General features: G+C 42.4%; 1 protein-coding gene across 1 annotated transcript in view; it reads left to right on the top strand.

Moving 5' to 3' along the window:
* LOC129851324 (uncharacterized) overlaps positions 1–11,782 on the top strand; it is a 32,757-nt gene extending 20,975 nt beyond the window's left edge. Inside the window, exons 8-13 of the mRNA XM_055917780.1 lie at positions 1,554–1,644; positions 2,082–2,115; positions 7,084–7,161; positions 7,439–7,541; positions 8,868–9,001; positions 9,148–11,782. Of these exons, the coding sequence (XP_055773755.1) occupies positions 1,554–1,644; positions 2,082–2,115; positions 7,084–7,161; positions 7,439–7,541; positions 8,868–9,001; positions 9,148–9,283 (576 nt within the window). The 3' untranslated portion in view covers positions 9,284–11,782. The remainder of the gene's footprint in view (positions 1–1,553; positions 1,645–2,081; positions 2,116–7,083; positions 7,162–7,438; positions 7,542–8,867; positions 9,002–9,147) is intronic.
* Positions 11,783–12,429: the final 647 nt, after the last annotated feature.

The following is a 12,429-nucleotide window of genomic DNA, read 5'->3' as shown; positions in this document are numbered from 1 at the left end:
TTGAAAATGTCAGTGAAGACACCTGCCAGTTGGTCAGCGCATGCTCGCAGTACACGTCCTGGTAATCCGTCTGGCCCTGCGGCCTTGTTAGTGTTGACCTGTTTAAAGGTCTTACTCACATCGGTTGCAGAGCGCGTTATCACACAGTCATCTGGAACAGCTTGTGCTCTCATGCATGTTTCAGTATTATTTGCCTCGAAGCGAGCATAGAAGTAGTTTAGCTCTTCTGGCAGGCTCGTGTCACTGGGCAGTTCTCGGCTGTGCTTCCCTTTGTAGTCTGTAATGGTTTGCAAGCCCTGCCACATCCAACAAGCGTCAGAGCCAGTGTAGTACAATTCGATCTTAGTCCTGAATTGATGCTTTGCCGGTTTGATGGTTCATCGGAGGGCATAGCGGGATTTCTTATAAGCTTCCGTGTAAGAGTCCCGCTCCTTGAAAGCGGCAGCTTTACCCTTTAGCTCAGTGCGGATGTTGCCTGTAATCCATGGCTTCTGGTTGGGGTATGTACGTACGGTCACTGTGGGGGACGATGTAATCAATGCACTTATTGATGAAGCCAATGACTGAGGTGGTATGCTCCTCAATGCCATTGGAGGAATCCCGGAACATATTCCAGTTGTGCTAGCAAAAAAAGTCTTGTAGCTTTGCATCTGCTTCATCTGACTACTTTTTTATTGATCGAGTCACTGGTGCTTCCTGCTTTAATTTTTGCTTGTAAGCAGGAATCAGGAGGATGGAATTATGGTCAGATTTGCCAAATGGAGGGTGAGGGAGAGCTTTGTATGCGTCTCTGTGTGTGGAGTAAAGGTGGTCCAGAGTTTTTTTTTACCCCTCTGGTTGAACATTTAACATGCTGATAGAAATTTGTCAAGACTGATTTAAGTTTCCCTGCATTAAAGTCCCCGGCCACTACGAGCGCCGCCTCTGGATGAGCGTTTTCCTGTTTAATTATGGCGGAATACAGCTCATTGAGTGCGGTTTTAGTGCCAGCGGTGGTGGTACGTAGACAGCTACGAAAAATACAGATGAAAACTCTCTAGGTAGATAGTGTGGTCTACAGCTTATCATGAGATACTCTATTTCAGGTGAGCAAAACCTTGAGACTTCATTAGATATGGTGCACCAGGTGTACAAAAATACATAGTCCGGCGCCCCTTGTCTGAACGACCACGCTGTTCTTTTCTGCCGATACAGCGTTTAACCAGCCAGCTGTATGTTGATCGTGTCGTCATTCAGCCACGACTCTGTGAAGCATAAGATTTTACAGTCCTGTATGTCCCATTGATAGTTTAATCTTCCGCGTAGGTCATTTATTCTATTTTCAAGAGATTGCACGTTTGCTAACAGAATGAAAGGATTTGGGGGTTTATTCGATCGCCTACGATCGGGTCAGCCTCTAGTCTTTTGTCATAGGATAACTTTGGTGTTGATTGGTGAACTTGTGATGAGCTTTTTTGTCTTTTTTGTTTTGTTTCTGAGATCTGATCTGATCAGTGTATCAATTCACCCCTTCTCTCTCTCTCGCTCTCGCTCTCTCTCTTCCCCCCCTGTAGGATCTGGGTTTTGAGGAGGGGCAGAGTGTGTTGCTGTTGGAGAAGTTTACCACGGTGCAGGCTGCTCTCGGCTCCCCTGAGGCTGACAGAGGTACAGGGGCAGGCTGCTCTACCAGACCCCACCACAGGGGCATAGTATAGACAGGCTGCTCTACCAGACCCCACCACAGGGACATGGTACAGGGGCAGGCTGCTCTACCAGACCCCACCACAGGGACATAGTATAGACAGGCTGCACTACCAGACCCCACCACAGGGGTCATAGTATAGACAGGTTGCACTACCAGATCCCACCACAGGGGGCATAGGATAGACAGGCTGCACTACCAGACCCCACCACAGGGGGCATAGGATAGACAGGCTGTACTACCACATCCCACCACAGGGGGCATTGCATTTAAAGTGTTTGATTTACCAAATATACTACAACAATATAGAAATACTTACTGTACATCTAACATTGATTTGTTGTGAGGTTTCGCTACAATGTTTCATAGTAAAGTGAATCTTTTCCTCTTCTTTCTGCAGTGGTGGACCTCTCCTCCCCTGAGGACTCTACTGGGTGAGTATGTTTAACTCTGGGTATCATACCTGGGTTGTTAGTGTGGCTCTAGACCATGTTATCCCACTGAGCTAAAGTCTAGGCATTAGCTTCGGGAGCTAACATGAATCTTCAAGTCTCAGACAAGGTTATCTCGTCATTTGAGACCAGCTTTGTTGACTGAGACACCACCACTCTGTTTGTTATTCGTCATCTAAATGGTCCTATAATAGATCATTTAATTGACATCCCTACAGTTATAGAAGCTATAGACTGTCCCAAAGGGCCCCCTATTCCAGGGTTTACATTAGGAAAATGTGGCGCTGGACATTTGCCAAGAAGCATTTGAATTTACCGGACATTTGAGAAATTTATCGGAACCCATCTGAATTGGGTGTGTAAGCTGATTAGGGCGTCCACCCACAGTGCTCAGAATGACAGAAATCACATTCAAATTATGCTAATTCATATTAACAGAACATGCAAGTTGAAGATGCAACAATGTGTCATACTTCTTACTGAATTCTGATGAGCACTTTGAAGATGTTAGAATAACTGTCCACATTTACTTTTCCTCAGACAACAAGACGAGTCACAAACAGCAAAATAACTAGCCTGTTAATCTACTCTCCCTCATAGTAGAAACGTTCACCTATTCTATTGGTCAACTTGTGGAGAAGGAAATAGCCTGTACCAAACAGACTCTGGGACAGTTGTGGGAAGATGGAGCCCAAATTCATTCAACCAGTAGGACTAGCCTACATCTGCAGAGCAGAAGGTTTAGATCAGTGGTCGCCAACTGGTCGATCGCGATCGACTGCTCGATTTCCAAGCCATTCCTAGTCGATTACCAAGCATTTCTGTGAAAAACCCAATGATAAAGCCTTGCGTTCCTATTTTTTTTTTGTTGGTTTCACGCTGTTGATGGTATGTGCACTTGATTCAGCAGCCCTAGTGCCGGGAAAGCAAAGTGTTTCCATTTTAAACCATTTCATGTGTCTAAAGGAACTCCGCCTACTCGGCAGGCCCAGAGAGCAAATCAAGTGCACCTGTAGGCCTACCGCTGGCCAATCAGATAGCTCAGATCACCGTGTCTGCACAGTTTCCTCGCTCCATAGACTGTAAAAAGAAGAACTCACAGCGAAGTTGATCATGTGAGATTTCTAAACGTTTAAAACCATGAGAAGACAGAGACTCAACAAATACAGCAAAGAGCTGCTGATTTTATAATTAATGACATGTTGAAGTTGTTATTCAGCACTGTCAACACTTAGTTCATCAGTTTTATAAGCCATAAAATGTGAGTGTTTCAATGTTATTTCTCTGGTCATAGGAGTAACAACATTAATTGGTTCATGAGGTTCAGGAAGTAATCCAGTGAGACTTAAGCCTCACCATCAGCTGGAAGACTGTGTCCCCTTTTCTCAGCTGAGGGAGGGAGAGAGGAGGGACGGTGAGTCGGGTGAGAGGCAGCCTCACCGCTGCTCCTTCCCTTCCCTCAGACTGACCATCAGATGCAGGCCATCAGTACAGTAAACAAAATAAGCAAATTATTATGCTCACTCAGCTGTGCCTCACAAGTAATAGAACAAATAATGTAGTACCAGTGTGATCATATACCTACAATTATGAAATATAATCAAAAAAGGGTCAGATACAACAAACAATATTGGCAGGCCAATTCAAGCATAGCCAATATGCAGTGATGATATATAGGGCCTATAGCCTACTGTACAAACCTCATTGCTACAGGACTGTTTTTAATTAGTTAATGTTCAAAAGGCTTATGTTTAAGTCATGTTTTTAAAAAAGCTGAGCGGTAGATCTTGGCTTGCATCTTGACTCAGTGATCTTGACCTCAGAAAAGGTTGTTGACCGCTGGTTTAGATTCAAATGTTAAACTATTATTTCTTCACATTATAAATGCAACAATGTGCAGAAGGCAGTAGGCTATGTGTGAATGTTTGTTCCATAATGCATTTAGCGGGAGAACACCATTGTCAAAAGAACACTGCACATGCGAGGGGTGTCGTGTGACAGAGATGAAAATATCTGTTAGAAATGTTGAAAGAGGGGACATCTGATATGCAACAACAAGCATGGGTTGCTGGTATGACTAGGATTGTGCCTTTGTTTACTGGACGAGAAAGAAAGTTGATATAAAATAATTGCCTCCACGGATATAGTCTGATTTTGGCCAGGCTACTTTGACGCAAAGTAAGTGTAACAGTATAACTTTACGTCGTCCCCTCGCCCCGACACGGGCGCGAACCAGGGACCCTCTGCACACATCAACAACAGTCACCCACGAAGCAGCGTTACCCATCTCTTCACAAAAGCCGCGGCCCTTGCAGAGCAAGGGGCAACCCTATTTAAAGTCTCAGAGCAAGTGACGTAACTGATCGAAATGCTACTAGCGCGTACCCGCTAACTAGCTAGCCATTTCACATCCGTTACATAAGACATGCCTAATAATGTGTAGTAAAACCAGGGGTTGGAACTGGTTTGGGGAACAGACCCGAAAACGAAGAACAAAACCAGAACCATGAACGAAAGTGATCTATACTGTACCGAAACAGAACTGTTATTTTAAAAGCATGGGAACCAGTTAATAATGTTATTTTCTTTCCTGGCATTTTTTTCCAGTCCCACCAAAAATTCAACAAAGTGCCAATGCAAAGCCCTCACTCTGTCACTCAGAAACTTAATCCAGTGTCTGCCTGCCTGCCTGCCAGCTGAAAATCTTTGCCTGAGTGTGTGTGTGTGTAGGCTAACTGCCCCTCCCTCCGAAGCGTAATCTACTGTAGCTACTGACGTTACACGCTTGATTAAAATGTTTTTTATTAGAGAAGAATGGATTAACCTTTTCAATGCTAGTTAAGGATACTATAGTACTATAGACATGTTTTTATTTGAATTCTGGTGCTGTTCTGCACACACAAGCTTGTTAGCTAGCTAGCTCTGGTCTAGCTATCAAACTCTAGGCAGAATTATGTATTCAGATTCAGAAGACTTTAATGTCCGCAGAGAGGCAATGCATTTTGCAGCAGTCATAAAACATAACGTATAAAAAATACAAATAAATAGCAAAGGATATTTTTAAGCAAATAGGCAGGGTACAGCAGTTTCATAGTGTACTGTAATGGAACTGAGAGTCATCATCAAGGGTTTGTTCTGGTCCAATGTTAGTTAAGCCAACTCTCTGAAGATCAGACATTCAAAGTTCCTTCATAGATGCTTCTCCCCCGCAGGTATGATTCTGTGGGTGTTTTTGGTGTTCTTGGGGGTGTTCCTATCTAGGTGTTTTTGTTTTCTATGTTTGCCTGGTATGGTTCCCAATCAGAGGCAGCAGTTTATCGTTGTCTCTGATTGGGGATCATATTTAGGCAGCCTTTTCCCACCTGTTGGTTGTGGGATCTTATTTCTGTGTAGTCGCCTGTGAGCATTTCTTGAACTTCATGTTCGTTTATTCTTTATTGTTTTTTTTGTGAGTTTCATTGATTAAACATGTGGAACTCTACGCACGCTGCGCCTTGGTCCATTTATTCAACAAACGATCGTGACACCAACCCCTGATTTAAAATATTCAGGTATCAATCAATTAAGTATATGTTTTGAAAATGTGTACTGCCTCCATCTCATTGCAGATTGGTGTGTGACGTGGCGATGAAGCCTTGCGTTGCCTGTTCATTTGCTGTTTGAGATGCTGTAGCAGCAGCACTCGCGCTGTCTGGCAGATTTTTTCTCTCAAAGGCTCTGTATCTGTATACGTGTGATAAATAAAATGCATTATGAATATACTGAACACACGTGCCAATTTAATTCCTCTAAATTATGCAAATTAACCTATAGACCGATAATCATGACCAGTCAAATGTATTTAGATCAACTGGTATTTCCATCAATGAATAATGCTTTTTAGGCTATTTTGCAATGGGATTTTTTTTTTTTCCCGGACAATTGGCCAATGGCAATTTTATTTATCGGCTTTAAAATAAAAAATAAATGTAATCGGCCAAAAGCCGGCTTTTACTGGCTAGTGGAAACCCTGCCCTATTCCCTATATTGTGCACTTCTTTTGACCCGATCCCTATAGGCCTTGGTCAAAAGTAATGAACAACAGTTGAAGTCGGAAGTTTATATAAACTCAGTTTTTCACAATTCCTGACATTTAATCCTAGTAAAAATCCCTGTCTTAGGTCAGTTAGGTTCACCACTTTATTTTAAGAATGTGAAATGTCAGAATACTAGTAGAGAGAATGATTTATTTCAGCTTTTATTTCTTTCATCACATTCCCAGTGTATCAGTTTACATACACTCAATTAGTATTTGGTAGCATTGCCTTTAAATTGTTTAATTTGGGTCAAACGGTACGGGTAGCCTTCCACAAGCTCCCCATAATAAATTGGGTGAATTTTGGCCCATTCCTCCTGACAGAGCTGGTGTAACGGAGTCAGGTTTTTAGGCCTCCTTGCTCGCACACACTTTTTCAGTTCTGCCCACAAATGTTCTATAGCATTGAGGTCAGAGCTTTGTGATGGCCACTCCAATACCTTGACTTCATTGTCCTTAAGCCATTTTGCCACAACTTTGGAAGTATGCTTGGGGTCATTGTCCATTTGGAAGACCCATTTGCGACCAAGCTTTAACTTCCTGACTGATGTCAGGAAGTAAACTTCTGACCCACTGGAATTGTGATACAGTGGATTATAAGTGAAATAATCGTGAAAAAACATGTCTAAACAATTGTTGGAAAAACGACTTGTTTCATGCACAAAGTAGATGTCCTAACCGACTTGCCAAAACTATAGTTTGTTAACAAGAAATTTGTGGAGTGTTTGAAAACGAGTTTTAATGACTCCGGCCTAAGTGTATGTAAACTTCCGACTTCAACTGTATCTAGGGAATAGGGTGGCATTTAGGTTGCATAATGTTGCTGTAATGAATGTGTTTTTCACCATGGTCCACTTCTCTCCTCTTGTCCTCAGGTCCCCCTGTCCCTCTCTCTGGGTGGGGAACGTCACCGTGGACCTTACTGAGAAACACATATGGGACCTTTTCAAAACGTATGACCATCATGCCCCATTTCCATCTGTTTTTGTTCAGTAGCTGCACCTATCTATCTCGATCTCCATATCCACTGCTTAGGCTTCTCTTGCTGTGACTTTGTTTCTTACATGGTGGGTGGTGATAATCATCAAGAAACATAACATTAACATTTTAAATGGTTTACTCAAAATGGCCACTGGTTCACCATTCTAATACTATGACATTTATCTGTTTGTTGAGTTGGAATGGTGATCATTATTCTTTTACGTTCTAATTCTATGTTCTTTACTGTAGGTGTGGGGAAATAGAGAGTATCAGAGTTCTACATGAGAGATTCTGTGCCTTTGTCAACTTCAAGAATGCCAACATGGCCGCTCGCGCCTTGGAGAGGCTCCAGGTGAGTTGTGGGATGAAACATAATGCTGTTAAATGCCTTCAACTATGTGAGATGTGCTTTCAATTCAATTTAGCTTAAACTATAGGAGATTGTACTTTTGGGTCTATGCTTTTGGTTCTATTGTACGATTGGAACTATGCATATGGTTTCATTGTACTTTTGGGACTATGCTATTGTTTCCATTGTACTTTTGGGACTATGCTATTGGTTCCATTGTACTTTTGAGACTGTTCTTTTGGACTATGCTATTGTACTTTTGGGACTATGCTTTTGGTTCTGTTGTCTGATTGGGACAATGTTTATTTAACCTTTATTTAACCAGGCAAGTCAATTATTAATAACAAATGATTATTTACAATGACGGTGAGGCTAAAGGCCTCCTGTGAGTATGGATAACCCCCCAAAAAAACTGTTTCAATCTAACATAATAATACAAGTCACCTAAAAATCTGTCTGTTCAAGATAGAGATATCAGTCCACCGCATCCGCCGATGTCGCACTTGCGGTGAAAGGTGGCAGAGCGAGAGCGATGTTTGTCAGACCATGAGACATCCCGAAAACGAAAACCTCTGTACAAAAACTTTATTTGAAATAAGTTGGACTAAAAGGACAACACAGACAGAAGACACTGGCAACAGCTCAAATACACCAGGAAACAAACAGGATGTGTGTATGTAGTGTAAAACATGCTTCCTTACATAAGGCAATGCAAACTAGTGACATGGGGTGACAACTAGAAACAGCTACATGGCTCAACGACCTGTTCATCTATTTGTCCTTTGAACTCCTCCAGGGACACCAGGTCCTGGTGTTTTAGTTTGGCTTGGAGGGAATTCAAGATCAGGTCCTGGTGTTTTAGTTTGGCTTGGAGGGAATTCAAGATCAGGGGCTGAGTAATGAAAGGGACTATTAGCATAAAACAAGATTTGAGATCTGAACTTGTATTATGTGTTCTCATTTTGAGCTAGAAGAGCAGTTTTTCTTAAATGAATAAGAATGTACCAGTGTTTGAGCCTGCGTGTTGCTACTGATGTCCACCTGACAGCACTGTAGAGATCACAATGGTGAGTTAGACATCTCTGCATGATACACAGAGTCAAGAGCCTTCAGTGAAGAGCTTGAGTCTTGCACATAAATAGTATCATCATTGTCCAACACAGAGAGAAAAGTACAATTCAACTCCTTTCTGGCTGCAAAGGAAAAACAATTTCTGTGCCAGTAATAAAACCCAATACAATGTTATTGGTTCCATTGTACTTTTGGGACTATGCTATTGGTCCTATTGCATGTATTTTGAATGTGCCTGCTGTTTGTCCTCCTGTCCAGGGTGTGGAGCTGGAGAGCACCAGGCTGGTAATCAGGTACCCAGACCGCTGGATGCAGAGAACCCCTCCCTCTCCTCAGAGGACCAACCCTACAGGCCTCAACACCTCCTCAGCCTCCCAGTACGCCTCCACAGGGTAAGGACATCCGTCTGTCATTCAAAACATCATTATGAGTTATTATAAAGTGTTCCAAATCAACTCCGAAAAGTTTGAAATGTACAAAGTGATGGAAGGAGGAAGTGTTATTGTGTTTTCATACTGTTTGTCTCTCTCTCTCCCAGGACCAGGAGGATGGCTCCCATCAATGGTGACGAGTGTTTCTTCTGGAGGACCACCGGCTGTTTCTATGGTGACAAGTGTCGCTTCAAACACAAGCCCGACCAGAAAGGAAGAGACAGGAAACCATGGCAACCCTGACCACCACGCAGTGACTGGATAGTAGAGAGGGAGGAGAATGATGAAGATTAAGGAAGAGGATGAGGGACTGTGTCCCTACTTTAAAAGGGAACAGGATGCTTGGGGGGGTGTCACCCCGTTTGTAGTCCTCTGGCACAGACCACAGATCCAAGACAGAACACTAGACATATAGAATGAGTGTGTGAAGTGTCAATCAAAGTGAAGAGGAGTGAACCTCTGATTTCCTTCCCCCTCTCCCTCAGCCTGAGCTGTGAAACATGGAAATTACTTCATCATTAGAACTTGAAGGGATCTTTGCCCAGTGAACCTCCTCTATGATGACCATGTTGTAGACACTAAGGGGGCTGACATCTGTTGTTATCATGTGTTTAACTGTATGTATGGTCATGTGACCTGAACGTGTGACCCCTTGTGATGTCACTTTGCCAGCCTGATGCCATAGGGTGCCAAGTAATTGCCCCAACAGGGGATAAATAATCAATGCTTTTTATTGAATATGAGGCATGTTCCAGGCAGACTAAATTGCACTCACCTGCCTTCTCTCACAACACATGGATAGGTGTTTGTTTAAGATGTCAGCTAACCCAATCATGATATAGCAAACTGATGTACGACTGCACAGTCAGTGACGTGGCACGCAACCATGAGTCAGCCTGGAACGTCACCAGTGTCCATAGGGTGTTCTAACATCCACACTAGACCACCTTAAATGAAACAAGTAGTGTGCTGCTGTGGATATTGGAACAAGACCCATAACACCTTCCTAATATTGAGTTGCACCACCCCCTTTTGCCCTCAGAACAGCCTCAATTCGTCGGGGCATGGACTCTACAAGGTGTCGAAAGCGTTCCACGGGGATTCTGGCCCATGTTGACTCCAGTGCTTCCCACAGTTGTGTCAATTTGGCTGGATGTCCTTTTGGTGGTGGACCATTCTTGACACACGGGAAACTGTTGAGCATGAAAAACCCAGCAGCGTTGTAGTTCTTGATACACTCAAAGCAGTGCGCCTGGCATCTAATACTGTACCCCATTCAAAGGCACTTCAATATTTTATCATGCCCATTCACCCTCTGAATGGCACACATTCACAATCCATGTCTCAAATATCTTAATGGTTAAAAATCCTTCTTTAACCTGTCTCCTCCCCTTCATCTACACCGATTGAAGTGGATTTAGCAAGTGACATCAATAAGGGATCATAGCTTTCACCTGGATTCACCTGGTCAGTTAATGTCATGGAAATAGCAGGTGTTCCTAATATTTTGTACACTCAGTGTTTGTTTGGTGGACTAATACCTGTCTGTTCAGTGGACTAATACATGTATGTTCAGTGGACTAATACATGTCTGTTCAGTGGACTAGTACATGTCTGTTCAGTGGACTAATACATGTATGTTCAGTGGACTAATACATGTATGTTCAGTGGACTAATACATGTATGTTCAGTGGACTAATACATGTATGTTCAGTGGAATATTACATGTCTGTTCAGTGGACTAATACATGTCTGTTCAGTGGACTAATACATGTCTGTTCAGTGGACTAATACATGTCTGTTCAGTGGACTAATACATGTCTGTTCAGTGGACTAATACATGTCTGTTCAGTGGACTAATACATGTCTGTTCAGTGGACTAATACATGTCTGTTCAGTGGACTAATACATGTCTGTTCAGTGGACTAATACATGTATGTTCAGTGGACTAATACATGTATGTTCAGTGGACTAATACATGTATGTTCAGTGGACTAATACATGTATGTTCAGTGGACTAATACATGTATGTTCAGTGGACTAATACATGTATGTTCAGTGGAATATTACATGTCTGTTCAGTGGACTAATACATGTCTGTTCAGTGGACTAGTACATGTCTGTTCAGTGGACAAGTACATGTATGTTCAGTGGACTAATACATGTATGTTCAGTGGAATATTACATGTCTGTTCAGTGGACTAATACATGTCTGTTCAGTGGACTAATACATGTCTGTTCAGTGGACAAGTACATGTCTGTTCAGTGGACTAATACATGTCTGTTCAGTGGACTAATACATGTCTGTTCAGTGGACTAATACATGTCTGTTCAGTGGACTAATACATGTCTGTTCAGTGGACTAATACATGTATGTTCAGTGGACTAATACATGTATGTTCAGTGGACTAATACATGTCTGTTCAGTGGACTAATACATGTATGTTCAGTGGACTAATACATGTATGTTCAGTGGACTAATACATATTATGTTCAGTGGACTAATACATGTATGTTCAGTGGACTAATACATGTCTGTTCAGTGGACTAATACATGTATGTTCAGTTGACTAAAGTGACAATATGAGGAGTACACAATGATTGTTTGAGAGCATCAATGTAAAATGACAATCTGTATGTAACCCCTCACTCAGCATGTGGGGGAGCTGGGTGTACAAATGACTGTTTTATTATGTCAAACAGTTGTATTCATTAATAATAAAATACAGTTTTATCAAATCAGATGAAGTTTCATTATTAAATGTAATTTTTGTCTGTATCTTTATCCGCTGCCACGTGGCGTATATTTATATTTACGTTTCCATCTCTAATTAGATTGTCTGAATTCACTCGTCGAGTGACAATTAAAGAAAAAAAACGACATTGATGAAAGATGTGAATCCCTCTAGCCTGGCAAAGACATAGACCGTATCTAGAAAAACGATTTAGGCTTTGACTGTTCGTCTCTGCCCCTGGCCCCTGTTCCTCTCTGCCCCTGTTCCTCTCTGCCCCTGGCCCCAGTACTTTCTGGCTGCGTCCCTTTTCTCCACCCTTCCCGAAGTGTGCACTAACAATTAATCACACACACACACACACACACACACAGAGGCAGTGTTAACTGAGTTGTCTCATATCAGGTGGAGAGTTCAGACCCTGTGAAGAGGAAGAGAGTCTCACTAACAGGTGACATGAACACAATTGTCTCAGAATGATTATATCTATTCACTGAAATGATTCCAGTTTAACACTATGTGTGTGTTCTCCTCCAGAGAAGGGTATTCAGCTGTTTAAGCAGCCAGTACTCTCAGGCTGTGGACATGTTCTCTGAGACTATCCACTGTAACCCCAAAGACCACAGATACACAGCACCTTAAAGCTTGACATAAAAT

Source organism: Salvelinus fontinalis, chromosome 3 (assembly GCF_029448725.1).
Source record: "Salvelinus fontinalis isolate EN_2023a chromosome 3, ASM2944872v1, whole genome shotgun sequence".
NCBI lineage: Eukaryota > Metazoa > Chordata > Actinopteri > Salmoniformes > Salmonidae > Salvelinus > Salvelinus fontinalis.
The sequence above is the reverse complement of the archived record's forward strand: the minus strand, read 5'-3'. Positions and strand labels throughout refer to the sequence as shown.